At 46.2% G+C, this 26,662-nt stretch overlaps 1 protein-coding gene across 1 annotated transcript; it reads left to right on the top strand.

The window, feature by feature from the left end:
• Positions 1-20,036: 20,036 nt before the first annotated feature.
• On the top strand, positions 20,037-21,418 carry LOC123147913 (E3 ubiquitin-protein ligase Os06g0535400). The gene has a single exon (XM_044567239.1). It carries the CDS (start codon positions 20,307-20,309, stop codon positions 21,024-21,026), a length of 720 nt encoding a protein of 239 aa, XP_044423174.1. The 5' UTR covers positions 20,037-20,306; the 3' UTR covers positions 21,027-21,418.
• Positions 21,419-26,662: the final 5,244 nt, after the last annotated feature.

Raw genomic sequence — 26,662 nt, 5'->3', positions numbered from 1 at the left:
CAAACTCCTTGGTTCAACTCCACAATCTTTGTCAGAGGCTCCCAAGTGACACCTAACCAATCTAGGAGACACCACTCTCCAAGAAGTAACAAATGGTGTGTTGATGATGAACTCCTTGCTGTTGTGCTTCAAATGATAGTCTCCCCAACACTCAACTCTCTCTCATAGGATATGGATTTGGTGGAAAGATGATTTGAGTGGAAAGCAACTTGGGAAGGCTAGAGATCAAGATTCATATGGTAGGAATGGAATATCTTGGTCTCAACACAAGTGTAGGTGGTTCTCTCTCAGAAAATATAGGTTGGAAGTGTAGGTATGTTCTTATTGCTCTCTCTTCGAATGAAGAGTGGGTGGAGGTATATATAGCCTCCACACAAAAACTAACCGTTACACATAAGTTACCAATCTCGGTGAGACCGAATGGATAAACTCGGTCAGGCCGATTCAGCAAACCTAGTGACCATTAGGATTTTCGGTGGGACTGAGATGCAACTCGGTAGGACCGATATGGTTACAGTTAGGGCATAAAGTAATCTCGGTGTGACCGATTACACAAACTCGGTGGGACCGATTTTGGTAATAAGCTAACCAGAGAGTTGGTCAGGTAAACTCGGTGGGACCGATCGCTCATTTCGGTGGGACCGAAATGTTACGAAAGAGAAACAGAGAGTTTACATTGCAATCTCAGTGGGACCGATCGCTCATTTCGGTAGGACCAAAACGTTATGAAAGAGAAACAGAGAGCTTACAATCCCATCTCGGTGTGACCGAAATCCCAATCGGTGAGACCGATTTGCCTAGGGTTTGTGGCAATGGCTATGACATTTGAAACTTGGTGGCGCCGGATAGAAAGAATTGGTAGGGCCGAGTTTGACTTTTGGTTTAGGTCATATGTGGATGTGGGAAGGTAGTTGAGGGTTTTGGAGCATACCACTAGGCACTACGAAGCAAGAACCTCATTAAACAACACCTCATCCCTCCTTGATAGTATTGGCTTTTCCTATAAACTCAATGTGATCTTGGATCACTAAAATATAAAATGTAGAGTCTTGAGCTTTGAGCTTGAGCCAATCTTTTTGTCCTTAGTATTTTGAGGGGTCCACTTTCTTCATCCATGCCATGCCATTCATTGAGCTTTTCCTGAAATATTAATCTTGGAATAGCATTAGCTCAATGAGCTATATGTTGTTAGAAATTACGAAAAACCACATAGGGATAGTTGCACTTTCCGAGTAAACGCTTGGCAATGTAAGAAGAACTTTTCTTGCGAAGATCATCATTGATTGCCTTTAAGAACTCATGCTCTTGCTCAAGATTGAGCTTCTCAAAACGTAATTTCTCATGAGTCCTTAAAAGTTTTCGATGATCTCCTAAGATAGTTTAATGAGCTAACTTAAGAGTGTTTAGTTCTTTAGTTAGAGACTCAATCTTCTCCTTATCATTGCCATTCGTTTCATCTTGATTAGCATGATTAATTGACATTTCATCATAGTATCGATCACTATAGTTGTCAACAAGTAAATCATCATCACCTAACAAGTCATCTTCATCACTATTGAAATCAACATACTCTGGGTGTGATACCTTTGGACCTTTGGCCATGAAGAATCTTCCAATTCCTTCATTTGGTGAATCAAATATGTCATAGGAGTTGGTTGACACAAGTGCTAGACCGGCAATACCTTCATCTTGAGTATATTCAGAGTCGGAGTGATAGCTTCTCTTGGAGTCATTGTCGGAGTCGGAGTTGGATACCCATTCACCAACATGAGCTTGATGTCTTTGTTTTGTGTAGCTCCTTGATGACTTGTCCTTCCTTTCCGAATCCTTGCTTCTCCGAGAGGGGCTTCGTTCAGATCGATCATCCCTACTCCTTCTCTCCCTTGATGGTGATTCTTCTCTTCTATTTCTTCTTTTGGGAGAATCTTCTCTTCTCTTGTGGGGAGCCGTACACTCATTGGAGTAGTGTCCGGGTCTTCCACAATTGTAGCAGTTTCGCTCTCGACTAGAAGATCTTTTGTCATTGTAGGACCTTGACTTGGAACTTCTCTCTTTGCTTCTATTCTTGTAGAACTTGTAGAAGTTCTTCACCATTAGGCTCAATTCTTCATTGAAGGTTTGTTTCTCACTTGATGATGTGGGAGCTTCACATGAGGCTTTGTATGCACCACTTGACTTGTTATGGAGCTCCTCCTTATCCTTGAGTGACATCTCATGAGCAACAATTCTTCCAATGACTTCCGTTGGCTTGAGATCTTTGTAATTTGGCATCATTTGGATCAATGTGCATACGGTATCGTATTTTCCATCCAAGGCTCTTAGGATCTTCTTGATGATGAATCTGTCGGTCATCTCTTCACTTCCAAAGCCGGCAATCTCATTTGTGATAAGAGCAAGCCTAGAGTACATTTCAGCGACACCTTCACCATCCTTCATTTTGAACTTGTCAAGTTGACTTTGAAGCACATCCAACTTGGATTCCTTGACGGAGTCGGTACCTTCATGCATGTCAATCAAAGTATCCCAAATTTCCTTTGCATTCTCAAGACGGCTTATTTTGTTGAATTCTTCGGAGCACAATCCGTTGAAGAGGATATCACAAGCTTGAGCGTTGTATTGCAGCATTTTCAACTCTTCCGCGGTGGCTTCACGATTCGGTTCTCTCCCATCAAAGAATTCACCTTGCAAGCCAATACACATAATAGCCCAAACGGCGGGGTTATGTCCAAGAATATGCATTTTCAGCTTATGCTTCCAACTAGCAAAATTAATACCATCAAAGTAAGGACCTCTACGGTGCTAATTTTCCTCGCTAGACGCCATACTCTCCTAGGTTGTGCAGCCAAGGCTATGACCACCAAAAGCTATGGAAATCAAAGCAAATGGAGACCAAAGCTCTGATACCACTTGTAGGATCGAAAGTATGTCTAGAGGGGGGTGATTAGACTACTTGACCAATTAAAAATCTATCATTTTCCCAATTTTAGTTTTTGGCAGATTTTAGCAATCTTAGCACAAGTCAAGCAATCTTAACACAATTCAAGCAAGCATGCAAAGAGTCTATAAGCAGCGGAAAGTAAAGCATGCAACTTGCAAGAATGTAAAGGGAAGGGTTTGGAGAATTCAAACGCAATTGGATACACGGATGTTTTTGTCGTGGTTTTGATAGGTGGTGCTATCGTACATCCACGTTGATGGAGACTTCAACCCACGAAGGGTAACGGTTGCGCGAATCCACGGAGGGCTCCACCCACGAAGAAGCAACCTTGTCTATCCCATCATGGCCATCGCCCACGAAGGACTTGCCTCACTAGCGGTAGATCTTCATGATGTAGGCGATCTCCTTGCCCTTACAAACTCCTTGGTTCAACTCCACAATCTTGTCGGAGGCTCCCAAGTGACACCTAGCCAATCTAGGAGACACCACTCTCCAAGAAGTAACAAATGGTGTGTTGATGATGAACTCCTTGCTCTTGTGCTTCAAATGATAGTCTCCCCAACACTAAACTCTCTCTCACAGGATATAGATTTGGTGGAAAGAATATTTGAGTGGAAAGCAACTTGGCGAAGGCTAGAGATCAAGATTCATATGGTGGGAATGGAATATCTTGGCCTCAACACATGAGTAGGTGGTTCTCTCTCAGAAAATGTGTATTGCAAGTGTAGGTATGTTCTGATGGCTCTCTCCACGAATGAAGAGTGGGTGGAGGGTTATATATAGCCTCCACACAAAAACTAACCGTTACACACAATTTACCAATCTCGGTGAGACCGAATTGAGAAACTCGGTCGGACCGATTTAGCAAACCTAGTGACCGTTAGGATTTTCGGTGGGACTGAGATGCAACTCGGTAGGACCGATATGGTTAGGTTTAGGGCATAACGTAATCTCGGTGTGACCGATTACACAAACTCGGTGGGACCGCTAATAAGCTAACTAGAGAGTTGGTCAGGTAAACTCGGTGGGACCGATTTGCTCATTTTGGTGGGACCGAAATGTTACAAAAGGGAAACAGAGAGTTTACATTGCAATCTCGGTGGGACCGATCGCTCATCTCGGTAGGACCGAAACGTTATGAAGGGAAACAGAGAGATTACAACCCCATCTCGGTGTGACCGAGATCCCTATCGGTGAGACCGATTTGCCTAGGGTTTGTGGCAGTGGCTATGACATCTGAACTCGATGGCGCCGGATAGAAAGAATCGGTGGGGCTGAGTTTGACTTTTGGTTTAGGTCATATGTGGATGTGGGAAGGTAGTTGAGGGTTTTGGAGCATATCACTAAGCACTATGAAGCAAGAACCTCATCAAGCAACACATCATCCCTCCTTGATAGTATTGGCTTTTCCTATATACTCAATGTGATCTTGGATCACTAAAATATAAAATGAAGAGTCTTGAGCTTTTGAGCTTGAGCCAATCTTTTTGTCCTTAGTATTTTGAGGGGTCCGCTTTCCGCATCCATGCCATGCCATTCATTGAGCTTTTCCTGAAATATTAATCTTGGAATAATGTTAGCTCAATGAGCTATATGTTGTTAGGAATTACCAAAACCACCCAGGGATAGTTGCACTTTCAATTACATATCATCCTATTGTTGGAAATATACCCTAGAGGCAGTAATAAAATGGTTATTATTGTATTTCCTTGTTCATGATAATTGTGTATTGTTCATGCTATAATTGTATTAACCGGAAATCGTAATACATGTGTGAATACATAGACCACAACATGTCCCTAGTAAGCCTCTAGTTGACTAGCTCGTTGATCAATAGATGGTCATGGTCTCCTGACCATAGACATTGGATGTCATTGATAACGGGATCACAACATTAGGAGAATGATGTGATGGACAAGACCCAATCCTAAGCCTAGCACAAGATCGTATAGTTCGTCTGCTAAAGCTTTTCTAGTGTCAAGTATCATTTCCTTAGACCATGAGATTGTGCAACTCCCAGATACCGTAGGAATGCTTTGGGTGTACCAAATGCCACAACGTAACTGGGTGGCTATAAAGGTGCACTACGGGTATCTCCGAAAGTATCTGTTGGGTTGGCACGAATCGAGACTGGGATTTGTCACTCCGTGTAAACGGAGAGGTATCTCTGGGCCCACTTGGTAGGACATCATCATAATGTGCACAATGTGACCAAGGAGTTGATCACGGGATGATGTGTTGCGGAACGAGTAAAGAGACTTGCCAGTAACGAGATTGAACAAGGTATCGGGATACCGACGATCGAATCTCGGGCAAGTACTATACCGGTAGACAAAGGGAATTGTATACGGGATTGACTGAATCCTTGACATTGTGGTTCATCCGATGAGATCATTGTGGAGCATTTGGGAGCCAACATGGGTATCCAGATCCCCCTGTTGGTTATTGACCAGAGAGATGTCTCGGTCATGTCTGCATTATCCCCAAGCCCGTAGGGTCTACACACAGAAGGTTCGATGACGCTAGGGTTATAGGGAAAGTATGTACGCGGTTACCGAATGTTGTTCGGAGTCCTGGATGAGATCCCGGACGTCACGAGGAGTTCCAGAATGGTCCGGAGGTGAAGATTGATATATTGTACGAAGGGTTTTGGAGTCCGGAAGTGTTCCGGAGGTACCGGGTGATGACCAGCATGACCGAAAGGTGTTCCGGGAGCCCCGACAAGTGTTGGGGGCTTCATGGGCCAAGGGAAGGGAGCAAACCAGCCCACTAAGGGGCTGTGCGCCCCCCTCACCTATTCCCACGTGACCAGGGGGTTTGGGGCGCCCCATCTAGGGTTCCCACCTCCTGGCTTGGGGGCCAAGTCACCCAAGGGGGAGATCCCATCTGCCCTGGCCGCTGCCCCCTAGGGGAAACCCTAGGGCGCCTCCCCTTGCCCTTGCCCCTACATATAGTGTAGGTTTTGGGGCTGCACAACACACAAGTCTCTCTCTCCCAAGGCGCAGCCCTACCTCTCTCCCTCCTCGTCTCTCGTAGTGCTTGGCGAAGTCCTGCTGGAGTACCGCGCTCCTCCACCACCACCACCCTGTCGTGCTGCTGCTGGACGGAGTGTTCCCCAATCTCTCCCTCTCTCCTTACTGGATCAAGGCATGGGAGACGTCATCGGGCTGCACGTGTGTTGAACGCGGAGGCGCCGTTGTTCGGCGCTTAGATCGGAATCGACCGCGATCTGAATCGCTACGAGTACGACTACCTCATCCGCATTCTAGTAACGCTTTCGCTTAGCGATCTACAAGGGTATGTAGATGCACTACCCTTCCCCTCGTTGCTAGATTACTCCATAGATTGATCTTGGTGATGCGTAGAAAATTTTAAATTTCTGCTACGATCCCCAACAGTGGCATCATGAGCTAGGTCTATGCGTAGATTCTATGCATGAGTAGAACACAAAGTAGTTATGGGCGATGATTTGTTCAATTTGCTTGCCGTTACTAGTCTTATCTTGATTCGGCGGCATTGTGGGATGAAGCGGCCCAGACCGACCTTACACGTACACTTACGTGAGACAGGTTCCACCGACTGACATGCACTTGATGCATAAGGTGGCTGGCGGGTGTCTGTCTCTCCCACTTAACTCGGATCGGATTCGATGAAAAGGGTCCTTATGAAGGGTAAATAGCAATTGGCATATCACCGTTGTGGTTTTGCGTAGGTAAGAAATGTTCTTGCTAGAAACCCATAGCAGCCACGTAAAACATGCAACAACAATTAGAGGACGTCTAACTTGTTTTTGCAGGGTATGCTATGTGATGTGATATGGCTAAAAGTATGTGATGAATGATATATGTGATGTATGAGATTGATCATGTTCTTGTAATAGGAATCACGACTTGCATGTCGATGAGTATGACAACCAGCAGGAGCCATAGGAGTTGTCTTAATTTATTTATGACATGTGTGTCAATGAAAACGCCATGTAATTACTTTACTTTATTGCTAACCGTTAGCCATAGTAGTAGAAGTAATAGTTGGCGAGGCAACTTCATGAAGACACGATGATGGAGATCATCGTGTCATGCCGGTGACGATGGTGTTCATGCCGCGCCTCGAAGATTGAGATCAAAGGAGCAAGATGATATTGGCCATATCATGTCACTTTATGATTTGCATGTGATGTTTGTCATGTTTACATCTTATTTGCTTAGAACGACGGTTGCATAAATAAGATGATCCCTCGCAATAATTTCAAGAAAGTGTTCCCCCTAACTGTGCACCATTGCTAAGGTCCGTTGTTCCGAAGCACCACGTGATGATCGGGTGCGATAGGTTCTAACGTTCACATACAACGGGTGTAAGCCAAATTTACACACGCAATACACTTAGGTTAACTTGACGAGCCTAGCATGTACAGACATGGCCTCGCAACATGGAAGACCGAAAGGTCGAACATGAGTCGTATAGTGGATACAATCAACATGAAGATTTTCACCGATGATGACTAGTCCGTCTCACGTGATGATCGGACACGGCCTAGTTGACTCGGATCATGTATCACTTAGATGACTAGAGGGATGTCTATCTAAGTGGGAGTTCATTGAATAATTTGATTAGATGAACTTAATTATCATGAACATAGTCAAAAGGTCTTTGCAAATTATGTCGTAGCTCACGCTTTGGTTCTACTATTTTAGATATGTTCCTAGAAAAAATTTAGTTGAGAGTTGACAATAGCAATTATGCGGACTGGGTCCGTGAACTGAGGATTGTCCTCATTGCTGCATAGAAGGGTTATGTCCTTAATGCACCGCTCAGTGTGTTGAACCTCGAGCATCGTCTGTAGATGTTGGGAAACATCTGACATACATGTTTTGATGACTACATGATAGTTCAGTACGTAATACTAACGATTTAGAATTGTGGCACCAAAGACGTTTTTGAAACGTCGCAGAACATATGAGATGTTCCAAAGACTGAAATTGGAATTTCAGACTAGTGCCCACGTCAAGAGGTATGAGACCTCTGACAAGTTTCTTAAGCCTGCAAACTAAGGGAGAAAAACTCAATCGTTGAGCATGTGCTCAGATTGTCTGAGTACTGCAATCGCTTGAATCGAGTGGGAGTTAATCTTCTAGATGAGATAGTGATGGTTCTCCATAGTCACTGCCACCAAGCTATTGGAGCTTCGTGATGAACTATAACATATCAGGGATAGACATGATGATCCTTGAGCAACTCGCGGTGTTTGACACCGCGAAAGTAGAAATCAAGTAGGAGCATCAATTGTTGATGGTTAAACCACTAGTTTCAAGAAGGGCAAGGGAAAGAAGGGATACTTCATGAGACGGCAAATCAGTTGCTGCTCTAGTGAAGAAACCCAAGGTTGAACCAAACCCGAGACTAAGTGCTTCTATAATGAGGAGGATGGTAACTGAAGCAGAACTACCCTAGATACTTGGTAGATGAGAAGGCTAGCAAGGTCGACAGAAGTATTTTGGATATACGTCATATTATTGTGTACTTTACTAGTACTCCTAGTAGCACCAAGGTAATAAATACCGGTTCGGTTGCTAAGCGTTAGTAACTCGAAATAAAAGGATGCGGAGACTAGCTAAAGGTGAGATGACGATATGTGTTGGAAGTGTTTCCAAGGTTGATGTGATCAAACATCGCACGCTCCCTCTACCATCAGGATTGGTGTTAAACCGAAATAATTGTTATTTGGTGTTTGCGTTGAGCATAGACATGATTGGATTATGTTTATCGCCACACGGTTATTCATTTAAGGAGAATAATGGTTACTCTGTTTATTTGAATAATATCTTCAATGGTCTTGCACCTAAAATGAATGGTTTATTGAATCTCGATCGTAGTGATACACATGTTCATGCCAAAAGATATAAGATAGTAATGATAGTACCACGTACTTGTGGCACTGCCATTTGAGTCATGTTGGTATAAAACGCATGAAGAAGCTCCATGTTGATGGATCTTTGGACTCACTCATTTTTGAAAAGATTGAGACATGCGAACCATGTCTATTGGTAGATATGCATGAAGAAACTCCATGCAGATGGATCGTTTGGACTCACTTGATTTTGAATCACTTGAGACATGCAAATCATACCACATGGGCAAGATGATTGAAAGGCCTCATTTTCAGTAAGATGGAACAAGAAAGCAACTTGTTGGAAGTAATACATTTTGATGTGTGCAGTCCAATGAGTGCTGAGGCACGCAGTGGATATCGTTATGTTCTTACTTCACAGATGATTTGAGTAGATGATGAGTATATTTACTTGATGAAACACAAGTCTAAATTATTGAAAGTTTTAAGTAATTTCAGAGTGAAGTTGAAGATCGTCATGACAAGATGATAAAATGTCTATGATATGATCATAGAGATGAATATCTGAGTTACGAGTTTGGCACACAATTAAGACATTGTGGAAATTGTTTCACAACTAATACCGCCTGGACCACCATAGTGTGATGGTGTGTCCAAACATCACAACTGCACCCTATTGGATATGGTGCATACCATGATGTCTCTTATCGAATTACCACTATCGTTTATGGGTTAGGCATTAGAGACAACCGCACTCACTTTAAATAGGGCACCACACAATTCCGCTGAGACGACACCGTAGGAACTATGGTTTAGAGAAACCTAAGCTGTCGTTTCTTAAAAGTTTGGGGCTACGATGCTTATGTGAAAAAGTTTCAGGCTGATAAGCTCGAACCAAAAGCAGATAAATGCATCTTCATAGAATACCCAAATATAGTTGGGTATACCTCCTATTTCAGATCCGGAAGCAAAAGTGATTGTTTCTAGAAATGGGTCCTTTCTCGAGGAAAAGTTTCTCTCGAAAGAATTGAGTTGGAGGATGGTGGAGACTTGATGAGGTTATTGAACCATCACTTCAACTAGTGTGTAGCAGGGCACAGGAAGTTGTTCCTGTGGCACCTACACCAATTGAAGTGGAAGCTTATGATAGTGATCATGAAACTTCGGATCAAGTCACTACCAAACCTCATAGGTCAACAAGGATGCATACTACTTCAAAGTGGTACGTAATCCTGTATTGGAAGTCATGTTGCTAGACAACAATGAACCTACGAGCTATGGAGAAGTGATGGTGGGCCCAGATTCCGAAGAATGGCTCGAGGCCATAAAATCCGAGAGAGGATCCATGTATAAAAGAAAGTATAGACTTTGGAAGAACCACATGATGGTCGTAAGGCTGTTGGGTGTAGATGGATTTTAAAAGAAAGACAAACAATGATGGTAAGTGTCACCATTAAGAAAGCTCGACTTGTCGTTAAGATGTTTCCCGACAATTTCAAGGAGTTGACTACGATGAGACTTTCTCACTCGTAGCGATGCTAAGAGTTTGTTGGAATTATGTTAGCAGTCACTGCATTATTTATGAAATCTTGCAGATAGGATGTAAAAAACATTGTTTCCTCGACATTTTTCTTGAGGAAAGGTTGTATGTGATACAACCAGAAGGTTTTTTCAATCCTGAAAGATGATGATAAGTATGCAAAGCTCCAGCAATCCTTCTAAGGACTGGAGTAAGCATCTCGGAGTTGGAATGTACGCTTTGATGATATGATCAAAGATTTTGGGTTTATACAAAGTTTATGAGAAACTTGTATTTCCAAAGAAGTGAGTGGGAGCACTATAGAATTTTTTATGAGTATATGTTGTTAACATATTGTTGATCAGAAATGATGTAGAATTTCTGGAAAGCATGCAGGGTTATTTGAAAAGTGTTTTTCAATGGAAAATCCGGATTAAGCTACTTGAACATTGAGCATTAAGATCTATAAGGATAGATCAAAAACTCTTAATAGTACTTTCGAATGAATACATACCGTGACAAGATTTTGAAGGAGTTCAAAATAGATCAGCAAAGGAGTTCTTAGCTGTGTTACAAGGTGTGAATATTGAGTAAGACTCAAGACCTGACCACGACAGAAGAGAGAGAAAGGACGAAGGTCATCACCTATGCTTTAGACGTAGGCTCTACAGTATGCTATGCTGTGTACCGCACCTGAAGTGTGCCTTGCCATGAGTCAGTCAAGGGGTACAAGAGTGATCCAGGAATGGATCACACGACATCGGTCGAACTTATCCTTAGTAACTAGTGGACTAAGGAATTTTCTCGATTATGGAGGTGGTAAAAGAGTTCGTCGTAAAGGGTTACGTCGATGCAAACTTTGACACTAATCCGGATGACTCTGAGTAGTAAACCGGATTCGTATAGTAGAACAGTTATTTGGAATAGCTCCAAGTAGCGCGTGGTAGCTGCATCTACAAGATGACATAGAGATTTGTAAAGCACACATGGATCTGAAAGGTTCAGACTCATTGACTAATAAACCTCTCTCACAAACAAGATATGAACAAACCCCATGGGTGTTGGATTCATTGCAATCACATAGTGATGTGAACTAGATTATTGATTCTAGTGCAAGTGGGAGACTGTTGGAAATATACCCTAGAGGCAATAATAAAATGGTTATTATTGTATTTCCTTGTTCATGATAATTGTCTATTGTTCATGCTATAATGTATTAACCGGAAACTGTAATACATGTGTGAATACATAGACCACAACATGTCCCTAGTAAGACTCTAGTTGACTAGCTCGTTGATCAATAGATGGTCATGGTTTCCTGACCATGGACATTTGATGTCATTGATAACGGGATCACAACATTAGGAGAATGGTGTGATGGACAAGACCCAATCCTAAGCCTAGCACAAGATCGTATAGTTCGTCTGCTAAAGCTTTTCTAATGTCAAGTATCATTTCCTTAGACCATGAGATTGTGCAACTCCCGGATACCGTAGGAATGCTTTGGGTGTACCAAACGCCACAATGTATCTGGGTGGCTATAAAGGTGCACTACGGGTATCTCCGAAAGTGTCTGTTGGGTTGGCACGAATCGAGACTGGGATTTGTCACTCTGTGTAAACGGAGAGGTATCTCTGGGCCCACTCGGTAGGACATCATCATAATGTGCACAATGTGACCAAGGAGTTGATCACGGGAAGATGTGTTGCGGAACGAGTAAAGAGACTTGCCGGTAACGAGATTGAACAAGGTATCGGGATACCGACGATCGAATCTCGGGCAAGTACTATACTGGTAGACAAAGGGAATTGTATATGGGATTGACTGAATCCTTGACATCGTGATTCATACGATGAGATCATCGTGGAACATGTGGGAGCCAACATGGGTATCCAAATCCCGCTGTTGGTTATTGACCAGAGAGATGTCTCGGTCATGTTTGCATTATTCCCGAGCCCGTAGGGTCTACACACTTAAGGTTCGATGACGCTAGGGTTATAGGGAAAGTATGTACGCGGTTACCGAATGTTGTTCGGAGTCCCGGATGAGATCCCGGACGTCACGAGGAGTTCCGAAATGGTCCGGAGGTGAAGATTGATATATTGGACGAAGGGTTTTGGAGTCCGGAAGTGTTCCGGAGGTACCAGGTGATGACCAGCATGACCGAAAGGTGTTTCGGGAGCCCCGACAAGTGTTGGGGGCTTCATGGGCCAAGGGAAGGGAGCAAACCAGCCCACTAAGGGGCTGTGCGCCCCCCTCACCTATTCCCACGTGACCAGGGGGTTTGGGGCGCCCCATCTAGGGTTCCCACCTCCTGGCTTGGGGGCCAAGTCACCCAAGGGGGAGATCCCATCTGCCCTGGCCGCTGCCCCCCTAGGGGAAACCCTAGGGCGCCTCCCCTTGCCCTTTCCCCTATATATACTGGAGGTTTTGGGGATGCACAACACACGAGTCTCTCTCTCCCAAGGCGCAGCCCTACCTCTCCCTCCTCGTCTGTCGTAGTGCTTGGCGAAGCCCTGCTGGAGTACCGCGCTCCTCCACCACCACCACGCCGTCGTGCTGCTGCTGGACGGAGTCTTCCCCAACCTCTCCCTCTCTCCTTACTGGATCAAGGCATGGGAGACGTCACCGGGCTGCACGTGTGTTGAACGCGGAGGCGCCGTTGTTCGGCGCTTAGATCGGAATCGACCGCGATCTGAATCGCTACGAGTATGACTACCTCATCCGCGTTCTAGTAACGCTTCCGCTTAGCGATCTACAAGGGTATGTAGATGCACTCCCCTTCCCCTCATTGCTAGATTACTCATAGATTGAACTTGGTGATGCATAGAAAATTTTAAATTTCTGCTACGATCCCCAACACCTATCACCCGCCACGATGTCTTTGGATCCCACGTCATTGCAGCTCCACGAATAATACTCCAACGAGCTTGAAGCACTCTAAAAGCCCTCTACACATCCTTTCTAGAACCTTCTTGCATCTGTGCAAAGATACATAATTTGTTACCTTTGGGATCAGGGCAAGTCTTCACAAATGCCACTCACCGAGGATTGATATCATCGGCAAGGTAGTACCCCATAGTGTAGTTGTGCCCGTGGACGGCGTAGTTGCAGGTCGTAGCATCTCTATCACAAAATATATTGAACAATGGAGATCACTGAAGCACATTTATGTCGTTGTACCACATTGTTCGCAAGAAGAATGATACTCTTGTGCAGGTGCTCAGTTCATTCCCGCCGGATATTTCTTTCAGGCGGGACTTGATTGGCCCCCGTCTTACGTCATGGAAAAATCTTTTATCCTGATTGGATTTGATTAACCTAACACAAAGACAAGATGTGTTTCGCTGAAATCTCACTACATCTTGGTCCTGCACAGTCAGCTCTATGTACCGTGTGCTCACACATTCAGAGATTTCAGTGGATAATAGCAAGAAAATTTGCAAGTAAAAAATTTCACTAAAAATATAAAATCTTTATGTGATATCTAACCAAAGCCAACATCTTCCTTTACAATTGATAAGGAAGCAAGAGGTGTAGCATTTATACTCATGACGAGACAATCAAACTATTTTTTTGAGTGCAAGTTCGCATAGTGTACGTGGTCAACAGTCCAAGCAGCGTCCAGTGTGTATCTGACCACAAGGGTTGTCAATATTTTTGGTCATTGGTTGAACGATAATTTAAATAGGTTCAAAATGCTAATAATGGCAGGGTGTATACCGTATTATTATCGCTTTTCCTATGTACAAATGATTTGGGTTTTATTATAGTCACAAAAAATATTCTCCTTTGCAGGTTATTATCCATTGTACGAACTCGCTTTGTGCGTTCTATGATACACCGAACGTAGTAGCAACTGTTGTTCAAGATGGTGTACATGCGGTTGGAGCGGGTGTCCAGGAACTTTTTTTACCCAATGTGGATGCCAACATAATCTCCAGATCGGTTCACCACCTCCTTCGACATAATGCCGGTCCCATGTGATTCTACTGTTGCCGATATGTCTTTTTTCATTATATTTTGCCAAACTGTTGGTGTTTGGCTACGTTGCATTTTAGGTAGATATCAGATGTTGCTTGTCAAGATCTGTATCTGATGTTATATTTTGAGTTAATAAAAGCTTCATTTATCAAAAATAATAGTTAACAAATAGCTAGAGAATGAATGGATTGAGATCCAGTGGCATGCCATGGGCATGATACCATGAACAGTATGGTGCCTTGCCCCCCTCTCCTGTCCGTCAGATCATCATCCAGCAGTCAGGGGTGATATGAACAGTATCTGGTCTACAGTACGTCCACAATACAACATCTACAGTGATTTGTCTACAGGACCGCGTTCACAGTGTTTTGTTGCTATAGTGGTTAATCTGGGCTGTCCATTTCAGATCCAAGGGCCATGTTACGGCGTGACATGCTGAAGGTATGTCACTGGATCTCTGTACTGAATGAACATGTGCATACCTCTACACCGCAATTATCAACACGTAGATAGTAGTATAAGCTGTAGCAATTCCAGCTAGCTATTGAATAGCACTACACAAAAAGATCTGCAAGTAGATTTTTTCACCGTCCCAAACCTGAGCAACACCGCGTTGTTGTTTATTTGTCGGCCACATCGGGCTGAACTTGGTGATGTCTCTCTGATATGTGTTCTACCAAACCAAGCCAATACCAAACCAAGCCAAGCCAAACCTGAGCAAGTCCGCGTTGTTGCTCCATCAGATATTTCGAGCTGCTGACATCGCAAGAGTAGAGGGCATTTTGTTATTTCACCACCGGATGTCGGGTTCCCATGCCGTCGCTTTCGTGTCCTTCAGCGCGTACTTATCCATGCTCGCCACCACCGACCCCCGCCCTGTCAGTTGTCGGCGGTGACCGGCCGGCATGCCGCGTTGCTGCTTCGTGCGCCGAGACAAAAGCTCGCACCGCACGGTTCACGCCACGCACCACTTGGCCGCATTCCGCGACAGGTAAGCACCGACGACGACGGCCGGGAGCGAATCGTCGTTATCCGTCTGGTAAAACCCCTCGCCTGCAAGGCCGCACTTTGCATCCGTCACCGCGGCGAGTTGTTTTTCGCCGATCGCTTAGAGCAACTCCAATGGAGCAATCTATTTCGTTCGTTTCGATTATCCTGATGTAAAAGTTGACCCAACGGGGCGATCTAAATGGACGTCTATATTCGCCTGCTGTCCGTTTGTCCTTCGCCCCGACCTAAATTGAACGCAAAAATGGGCCACGAATGGGTCCGCGGCGGACAAAACGAGCGCTCTCGTCCGCTGCTGCCCTCTCATGTCCGTCCTGGACCCACGTATCAGTGACACAGCACGTGCCGATCGACGCGGCGAGATCCCCACCTAATCCAGCGCTGCCCACACGCGCCGTCCCACCCGTTGCCGGCGTCGAGGCCCATATACCTCCACAACCGCTACAACGAGGAGCGAGCCCACCGGCGAGGCCACCGGCGCAGGCCACCACCTACCGCGGCGGAGCAGCTGGCGCTGGAGCTCATGGGGGGAGGGGGGGGGTGCTGGAGCCTGCGGCGGAGCGAGCCCTCGACTTGAGCGCCGGCAAGATCCTGCGGCGGCGTGAGGGCGGCATAGGGGTGGCGTGACGGGGGGCGGAGGGCGTGATGGGATGCCCGTCGGTGAAGATGAGCGGAGGGGCGACGTGAGAGGTGCCTACCGCCGATCCAGAGGAAGAAGCGCTCGGCGGGGGACCTCTAGAGCCCCGACCTGCGCGGAGTGAGCTCTCGACTTCAGCGCCGGCAAGATCCTGCGGCGGCACGAGGGGGAGTAGGGAGCGACGCGGCTGGAAGCAGCGGCGGCGCGACGGGGGTCGGAGGGAGCGACGCGGCTGGAAGCAGTGGGGCACCACGACGAGGAGCAGAGGGGCGGCACGAGGAGGTGCCTGCCGGCAAGAAGGAGGGGAGGGGCTACGCGACTGGGAGCAGAGGTGCCTGCCGGCAAGGAGGAGTAGAGAAGCGACTGGGAGCAGAGGTGCATGTCCGCTTTTGCGTCTGTGCGTTGGGATCAGTCGTCGTCCGTGTGTATACGCCTTATATTCGCTAGGCGGACGAGCGACCCAAACGAATAAAAAGCGGACAAAATCCATGTTCATTTAGGTCACCCCGTTGGAGTTGCTCTTACTGACTCGTCGGGGGGTGAAGTTTGATTTAGACCCTGAGGTTGTAGAGCTCGACGAAAATGAACCTCCATGTCTAAATCCCTGAAATCGGTACCCTAACTTCATCAATCCCGGTCGTTTTCAACCTTGAAGTTGTATCCAAACATAAGGATTGCTACGTGGCACCGGAATAGACCGGGATCGGTGAGTGAACGGTCATTTGTGAGTGGGTCCCACAAAATTAAACCTGGCTCTGTAGCCATGCACCTCTTCCTCGCTCTCGCTTCTACTTTTGACGCTGTGCTGGCTCGAGGATGTTGCCATGGCCGACTCCTGCAGCAGCTCGGCGGCGTGGCGAGGGCTACCGCTAACATGCGATTTTTTTTATCCGCAACAATGTCAAAGAGCGCCTGTTCAGGGCTCTTCCTTCTCCCGGCCAGCGCATCCCGTGTGTGCGGCATCGAGCAGGTGCGGCGACGGCGACCGCAGACGAAATTTTCTTTTACGTATCCGCGACAACGTCTAAGAGCACCAGTTGGAGCCTTGGAGGCTGAGGCTCTTCCTCCTCCCGGCGTGTCTGTGCGGCATCGCGGCAGTGCCGTAGAGTGTGGCGTAGGCGTAGCACGTCCATGACGACACTCTCTGTTCGTTGTCTTCATCATGCGTCGGCCGCGGAGGTTGCAGGACCCCGCCACCGAGGAGGCAGCCATGGCCATCTGGTCTGCCGCGTCAAGCTCTGTCTTAGTACCCTCTCACTTCACGCTCGTGCACGGACAAGGCAGCAACTGATAGTCACGGCGTGGCGTATGGCAATCCTGCCAGTCCATATGCCCACTGGCGTGTAGTCCATTTCTATTGCATGCTTGCTAGCTATTGTTGTGCGCTCACTGCTACCATCTGCATGTTTCTAACTTGTTGTGGTGCTGATGCATGGTCGGAGCCGAACAAGACCAACATCTCCCTCGCGTTCACAAGATTATACCTCGGCCTAAGCAACAAAGCAGTGGAGTTCGCACAAGATTCTACCGGCGAAGCAAGCTCTAGACGGACGAGGCGCTGGAGCACAAACATGAGGCATTGGAGCTCTTAACGGCGGCGCCAATAGCCGCCAGCTCTCACGTGAGCACGGCGACGGCATGGGCTGGGAGCCTGGGACGACGAGTACGGACATCACCCTGGCCCTTTGGCTGTTGCCTGTCATACTATTTTTTTGTTAGTAAAATATCTACAGATCGAATACTGCGACACAACATTAATTTTTCGTGTACTGGTCAAAGTCAACAATCCCAGCCTCTTGATGCCACGTCATCAAATCCATCCCTAAAATGGTTGTAGGTTTATTTACACCGGGATCAAAGAGTACACGGTGCTGATTTCAGGGAATTGAAGGTGAGGGTTTATTTCCGTCGAGCTCTACAACTTCAGGGTTTGAATCAAACTTGGAATTGAAGGTGAGGGTTTATTTCCGTCGAGCTCTACAACTTCAGGGTTTGAATCAAACTTCACTCTCGATTGGGTGGTTGCACCGTGTGTTTTGACATATGACAGTGAAGCTAGATTGCCATTCATTGCACGCAAAGTAGGTGGAGCTGGCATGCTGTGATGAAGGAACGGCCAGATGAAGCGAGACGAGGGGATGGTTGCGGTGGAGCGCTTGATTCACCGGTCACCATCGCATGCCCCCGGTTAGCGGTCGAGATCATCTGCCGCCGTATTAGTAACGAAGTGGATATCCATCACTGAGTACAAAACAGAGCATTGCCTTTTTTTTTCCTTAAAGAATCGTTTACGATAGAAGATTCAAAGTGTACACATGACAACAACCGTGAACATAGCCAATGACGGAGAAGGGAAAATATCTCATATTTAAAAATATATACTCCTTTTGTTTTTGTTTCGTTCGTCCTCTCCCTCACACCACTTATATTTTGAGTTTTTTCTTCTTCGTGTTTCTTGAAAACCGCCGCAACTGTCCCATGGCTCAGTTTTTTTGTGGAAAGGCAAAAGAGTATATATTAAATAAATTGAAAGATGCATCCAAGTACTTAGGGTTCTGAAGTTTTCTTCCTCCTACATCCACCCCGCAACATATCATGAACAAAGCTCGTTGGCACCTCTCGACATTCGTCTCACTGAAGCAAACTTCTTGAAACCCGAGGGCTTGTAGAAGTAGCGGCCGGAAAATCGTCGATATGGACCAAAAATGTCGATGGTCATGATCTGCAGCAAATCACCACCTCGGAGAACAAATGCCGGAGAGGGCATGTAGAACACCCTTCGGGCAGATAGAATCGGAGAAGCTTTACCTCACCTGGTCCCGATGTGCATGTCCAAATGAAGAAGAAGCTAGAAGGCCAAAATAGGAACCGTTGCCATCCACTCTGCCGAACTACTCCATCCATGACCACCTAGTCAAAACGTAGACAAAAACGGGACCTGATATATGACCCTGACCAAAACTACAGACTCCCTCCACGATGTGACAATCATCATCTCTAAAACGAGGACATGACGCAGGAAAACTTATCCCAAGCCACCAATACGCTAGTGCTTCACCACCGCCGACAAGATACATAGACTGGGCCCTAACAAAGCTAGGGGTTATTTACCTAGAGTGAGACCAGAGCTAGCACGACCCCCCCAAACATGGTTAATCCCAAACCGAGGTTCCTCCCACCACGTTGGCACCTGGAGGCAAGGGGAATCAACGGCGAAGCTTACTTGAAACCCTAACCGCCTTTTTTAGAAAGAGGTGGGAGACGATGCATATAGCGGTTTACCCCACACCTTATTCGCCTAGCAAAGACTCCCACTTTTTGGTTTATATGTTTTGCGTGTATCTCTATGCTGTCATTTTTACAAATATAATGTGAACTTTAAATCACAAAAGTTATATCATTAAAAAATAGAACATTTGAAATTTCTGATGGTACAAAATTCTAATATATATAACTCGTATTATACTGGTCAAATTATCGATCTAAGGATACACGTTGGCCTAATAAACCAGAAAAGAGGTACTAAAATTGTGTTATCTTTGGTAATTCAATAAGTATCGCATTAATTGGTAGCTAAAGTATACTCCCTCCATTCCTTGATATAAGGTGTATAGATTTTTGAGAAAAAAATCCGAAATATAAGGTATATTGGGTTACACCGCTCGTTTGGATAATTTTTGAAGAAATTTGATTACATTTCCTTATGTCAGGCAAGCTCATCTATTTTTTCATGTCAATTAGTCTGGTATAATCTCGCCCAAAACTTGTGAAATTTTTCCTCCACGTGCGTTCTTTAATTTTTGTGCCAAAAACTATACACCCTATATTTAGGAACGGAGGGAGTATTTTTTATACATGTATTCATATTTTGACATAACTGGAATGCAGATCACATTTACTGGCAGAAAATTCATATATACCCAGTTACAATGCACGAACCACGGACAATTATCTACTCCTATCTATTAATATATATTTAAAAAATCGAGACTAGTCTGCCGATCGCTTGCTTGATAAACACTTGATTACGTGGAAGCTAACGCCTCATTAGTTTTTGACGAAAAGGCAGGGCCACTACTTTTCATTGCGAGTAGGAGAAATACGCACGAACCTAGCCGCCGCCCCACCCGCATCCGTCCTCCATCCCTGGTACGAGCTCTGCCCCGCCTCATTAGTGCCCTCCCCAACTTTAACTTTCCTCCCTTGTTCGCTAAAGAAAGAGGCGAAGTCCATCAGCAAGGGGGTAGACTCCAGGAAAGGGAATTCCTCAACCATACTGCCTTTTCATGGATCATTCCAGCTGAGGATTAAGGAGAGAAATTAACCGCATCCCGGGGCCGCGCGCGAGTGTGATGCGCGCAGCTTGCCGGCGGCGATGGATTTGCCGTGGCTGGACCTCCCCTTCACCTTCCTCACGCTGCTCCTGGCCACCCGCCTGGCGTACGACTACTACGGCGTCGTCGCCGCCACCTTCGCCGGCAGCTTCGCGCTCCAGATCTTCCTCTTCTACTGCTTCGCGCGCTGGTATCGCCACACCATGGGCGCCCGCGCCGAGCTGCTCCCCTCGTCGACGACGTCGCAGCAGCGCGACGAGGGGTCCCCGCCCGTCCTGACCCCGCTGCTGGAGGCGTCGAGCGGGGCCGGCGCCGCCGCGGCCGCGGGGGCCCTGCTGGCCAACCGGTGCCTGGCCTTCGTGTTCATGGTGTTCGTCCCGCTCATCATCGTCGTCTTCGAGCGGAGCCAGGCGGACGTCGTCGCCTACGCGCTCTGCCTCGCCAACATACTCGTCATGGTCGTCTGGCTCTCGCCGGAGGCGCCCGGCTCCATGTCGGCCACCAAGTCCTTCCTGGGGCTCAGCGACGACGAGGACGAGGAGAGCGGCGGCGCCGAGGACAAGTGCTGCGTCTGCCTCGCCGGCATGCGGGAGGAGCAGGCCCTCCGGGACCTGCCGCGGTGCGGGCACCGGTTCCATGAGAAGTGCATCGGCAAGTGGCTCAAGACCGGGCACCCGACATGCCCCGTGTGCCGGGCGCTGGTCTTGCCGCCGCCGGCCGTGCACGCGGACCCGTTCGACGACTCTGTTAGCCCCGTCTAGCTCTGTTTCTCCCCTGCATCCAGTCTAACAATCATTCCCATAGAAAATCAGACCCCTATTCAGCATCAGACGCTGGAAATGGTGAATTGCTGGGTAATTTGCTACTCTCTCTTCTTGATAATGCGTAGTTGTCTGAACAAATGTTCGACTGTAGCCTGTAAATAAGGACTGTACATTTTTCCTTTTTACTCTGAAGGTTGAGACGACGGAGTCTTGCATGTTTTTGTGAAAGGTGGAGTGATTTACCATTCTGTTCAAACGCTGCCAATGGTGAATTGTTGATGATGTGTAGTTCTGAACGAACTTGGTTATATCGACGGGCAATGTTCAGTTGTAAGTTGCAAAAGAGGACTGTACTTTTGTCTCTGAAGAATGTGATAACGAATTAGTCTCTCCTGGCATGTTACGATTGTACATTCTGTTCATACTACAAGAGGGGAACAAAATCCCCCTTCACTCGTTGGTGGTGGAGGTGGCGCCTTTCAGCTCCGGCCTTCTTCGAATGTTGCTTCATCTATGGATGGGACGAGGCTCCTCTGCCGTTCGGCAGGGTGCCGTTCCATCAGTGACAGGTGGGCTCATTGAAAAACAGGCCCACATGGCAGTGCCACAACTGCAGGCAACGTACATCAGGGGAGCCGCTTCCCTATGGATGATAGGTGCAATGATTGTACATTCCTTCCGTAATAGGACATCCCAACAAAATATCTTTGCCAAAATCCTCCTTTTAAAACTGTATAAACTCAAACCGTCGCGTCCCTTTCTCTCGGTCGCTGGTGGAAGCTACCAACTGAACGCTGGTGGCGGTGGAGCCTCTCCAGCTCCTTCCATTAACTAGGTGGTTGACTCTTTCACATGGTACCTTCTTCAATACCACTAAAATATCTTCCCTACTAAAATTCTCTCTCTTTTGAAACCCTAGTTTCAAGCCATCAAGTCCTTCCTTGGGACCTACCGAGTGACTGATGGTGGTAGTGCTGTTCGGCTCCTTTCCTAACAGAGGTGGTTCACCCTCCTACACAACATCTTCTAATCATTTGTCATTGGAAACCCTAGAATCAAGCACTCGCGACTTTCGCTAGTTGCGGGTGATGGAAGCTATCGACGTGGCATGGGGCATCCTAACCAGCGTTTTGATTTTCGGTTTGAGATTTTTTTTTCGCCCCAGACCGAGAGTGCAGAATTTCGGCCAAATTTTGACTAGAATCTTACTAAAATTTGACAAAAGTTTGCCAAATTTGACCAATTTTGATGGAAAGATATATTTCGCCCCTGGCCGAGATGGCCGAAATTCGGCCGAAATTCAAAACACAGATCCTAACTCATTGCTCTTGGGAATCATTGCATGGAAAACAAAAAAATGCACACAGTTAGCAGCAATCCCTGGTCAAGAGAGATGTGAGACAAAATTTGTCCAGTTCGAAGAGTTAGAAGTGCAAGTTGTCCAGTTTGAGAGTTGGGGGACAAAAAAAAAGATTTACCCTCACACTTCTATAAATTTAATAAATATTGGATGATATCAAGGTCGGATGTAGTGAACTCTTTGTTTGCTGAGTCCATGTCCCACGGAGAGAGATGATACCGAGCAAACCCTAGGCACCAAAAACATGCCTAATCGTTCCTTGCGCACACCCTCTCGTGTGACATCCTTCATAACGGGCTGACCCATCTCATAGCCATTTAAGGTCGGTTGTTAGAAGCCCATCCCGGTTTTGGGAAGCTTCTAGAAACTTCCCAACCACTTTTCTTCTTTTATGTGTTTTTGGTTTTCTAGTTTCACTCGTTTTTGTCCGTTTTTTCTTATTTTTCATCTTTCATTCTTTTTCGTTTATTTTTTATTCGCCGACTTTTTCCAAATTCGTGAAATTTTTGTTCAATCTCGTGAACTATTTTCAAAATTCAGGACCTTTATTTTCAAATTAGTGAACTTTTTGAGACTTATGATTCTTTTTAAATTCATGAAATTTCTTGTATTGACAAACTATTTTTTAAAATTCATAGAAAATTTCAAAATCACAAACTATTTGTATTAGTGATTTTTTTTCAAATTCATGACTTTTTTTTGTATTCATGAATTTTTTTAAGAAGTCCAATGTGGTCAAAATGTTCAGTGATCAAGGACCAAACGTTCAACAGATGATTGAGCGAGTGAGCCTGCCTGTAGAGTGAAGCAAGCGTTAGTGCTTAATGGGCTGGCCCAACCGACTTTGCCCGTGAGCGCCGGCTGGCAAACTGGTGCATAAGGCGATGTATAGGAGGTCTCATGGTACCGTGCTCATCCATGTTGCATACTCCTCCAAGGTTTACATCTCTTCCCACAAAAATCAAAATTTTCTTATGGTGATGCTTACATAATTCCATCCCATGCTTTAGTGTACTAGCAAATCGTCATGGGGAATATATCACAGTGCCCAATTTGTCAACATGGGGCGAAGGGCATAGCACATATTTTATTCACGTGTAAAAGGTCGAAGAAGGTTTGGGACTCGCTTGGGATTTTAGCGGATGTTTCTTTTTTTCTTTTTTTTTTGAGGGAAGCGGATGTTTCTTTTGCCACTATGACTGATAGGTCTGGAGGAGCTATGCTGGAGTTTATACCTAAAATCTAAAAAGTGGCTGCGTACCTTTTAGAGAAAACGAGCGGCCTGGCTCACAACGCATGCATGCCTAATTTTTTTGTCTGCTAGTGCATGTGACTGCAGCATTAAATGTCTTCACACTGTCCCTTTACTTTGAAAAACGATCAGATCCATATGTATTTATTTCGGGTTTTCAAAAATTCAAAAAGTCATATCTTTCAAACCGCACATCAGAATTCAAATCTATTTCACCCTTCGAATCCTCACGACGAGATCTTTGAAACTAGATCCCTCACGGGTATGTTTTGACGAAAAAAATCCGATGCCAACTTTGAGGCTATATGGTGCAACTTTAGTAGTGCATTGTGCAACTTTAGTACTGCATGATGCAACTGTTTTTCAAAACCAAGTTTAGAGCTACATGATCGAACTTCCAATGAGGTTACAACATGGCAACCATAACAACCGACTTTTGTGATGTGCAACTAGTCTACTGCCCCGGCCAACTACCTAGTTGTAGATGTGCAACTCTCCTCCCTACTTGTGGATATCTACTGTTGGCATACTCTACCCACCTCCCCTATTAGGGATATGTGCAACTCAGTATGTTGTTCAAGCCAACTGTCTATTAGTCGATGTGCAACTATTTTCTCTCCCTGCTTGTGGATATGCAGTTTCGGTTGGCGAGGGCAACAAACGGAGTTGCACATAGTCTACTAGGCAGTTGGCCAAAAAAGCATGCGAAGTTGCACATCTCACAGGTAGGGATAGTTGAATGGTGAAAATTCCATATTCACAAGGATAATGAAAAGCTGCATATAGACAGGGTGCTAAAGTTGTAAATCTCAAAAACAGGGGTGGTTTGGACCGGTTGCTAGAAGAAAAAACTACACATCCATGGGGTGTACGATCAAAAGTTGCTCTCACTATTAGACATTTGGTTGTGGCAGTATCCGAAGTTGCACATCCACTACTAGGAAGCTGGCGGATACAACAAAAAGTGAAAGCACATCCACGGGCAAGGGGAAAGTTGCACATCAATTACTAGGCAGTTGGCCTGCGCAACAGACGAAATTGCACATCTCACGGGAAGGGGTGGTTTGAGGGGTGGACGTGACTGTTGGGGAACGTAGTAATTTCAAAAAATTTCCTACGCACACGCAAGATCATGGTGATGCATAGCAACGAGAGGGGAGAGTGTTGTCTACATACCCTCGTAGACCGAAGCGGAAGCGTTGACGCAACGTAGAGGAAGTAGTCGTACGTCTTCCCGGTCCAACCGATCCAAGCACCGTTACTCCGGCACCTCCGAGTTCTTGGCACACGTTCAGCTCGATGACGCTCCCCGGGCTCCGATCCAGCAAAGCTTCGGGGAGGAGTTCCGTCAGCACGACGGCGTGGTGACGATCTTGATGTTCAACCGTCGTAGGGCTTCCCTAAGCACCGCTACAATATGACCGAGATGTAATATCGTGGAGGGGGGCACCGCACACGGCTAAGGAACGATCACAAAGATCAACTTGTGTGTCTATGGGGTGCCCCCTGCCCCCGTATATAAAGGAGTGGAGGAGGGGAGGGCCGGCCCTCTCTATGGCGCGCCCTAGGGGAGTCCTACTCCCACCGGGAGTAGGATTCCCCCTTTCCTAGTCCAACTAGGAGTCCTTCCATGTAGTATGAGTAGGAGACAAGGAAGGGGAAGAAGGAAGAGAAGGAAGGAGGGGGCGCAGCCCCTCCCCCTAGTCCAATTCGGACTAGGCCTTGGGGGGCGCGCGGCCTGCCTCTCCCTCTCCCCTAAAGCCCAATAAGGCCCATATACTTCTTCTCCCGTATTCCCGTAACTCCCCGGTACTCCGAAAAATACCCGAACCACTCGGAACCTTTTCGATGTCCGAATATAGTCGTCCAATATATCGATCTTTACATCTCGACCATTTCGAGACTCCTCGTCATGTCCCTAATCTCATCCGGGACTCCGAACTCCTTCGGTACATCAAAACTCATAAACTCATAATATAACTGTCATCGAAACCTTAAGCGTGCGGACCCTACGGTTCGAGCACAATGTAGACATGACCGAGACATATCTTCGGTCAATAACCAATAGCGGAACCTGGATGCTCATATTGGCTCCTACATATTCTACGAAGATCTTTATCGGTCAGACGGCATAACAACATACGTTGTTCCCTTTGTCATCGGTATGTTACTTGCCCGAGATTCGATCGTCGGTATCTCAATACCTAGTTCAATCTCGTTACCGGCAAGTCTCTTTACTCGTTCCGTAATACATCATCCCGCAACTAACTCATTAGTTGCAATGCTTGCAAGGCTTAAGTGATGTGCATTACCGAGAGGGCCCAGAGATACCTCTCCGACATTCGGAGTGACAAATCCTAATCTCGAAATACGCCAACCCAACATGTACCTTTGGAGACACCTGTAGAGCTCCTTTATAATCACCCAGTTACGTTGTGACGTTTGGTAGCACACAAAGTGTTCCTCCGGCAAACGGGAGTTGCATAATCTCATAGTCATAGGAACATGTATAAGTCATGAAGAAAGCAATAGCAACATACTAAACGATCGGGTGCTAAGCAAATGGAATGGGTCATGTCAATCAGATCATTCAACTAATGATGTGATCCCGTTAATAAAATAACAACTCTTTGTCCATGGTTAGGAAACATAACCATCTTTGATTAACGAGCTAGTAAAGTAGAGGCATACTAGTGACACTCTGTTTGTCTATTTATTCACACATGTATTTGTAGGGGAACGTAGTAATTTCAAAAAAATTCCTACGCACACGCAAGATCATGGTGATGCATAGCAACGAGAGGGGAGAGTTTTGTCTACGTACCCACGCAGACTGACTGCGGAAGCGTTGACGCAACGTAGAGGAAGTAGTCGTACGTCTTCCCAATCCGACCGATCCAAGCACCGTTACTCCGGCACCTCCGAGTTCTTAGCACACGTACAGCTCGATGACGATCCCCGAGCTCCGATCCAGCAAAGCGTCGGGGAGGAGTTCCGTCAGCACGACGGCGTGGTGACGAT

The sequence above is a fragment of the Triticum aestivum genome, chromosome 7A (genome assembly GCF_018294505.1).
Source record: "Triticum aestivum cultivar Chinese Spring chromosome 7A, IWGSC CS RefSeq v2.1, whole genome shotgun sequence".
Taxonomy (NCBI): Eukaryota; Viridiplantae; Streptophyta; class Magnoliopsida; order Poales; family Poaceae; genus Triticum; species Triticum aestivum.
Note: the sequence above shows the minus strand (reverse complement) of the source record. Positions and strands in the feature narration are given on the sequence as shown.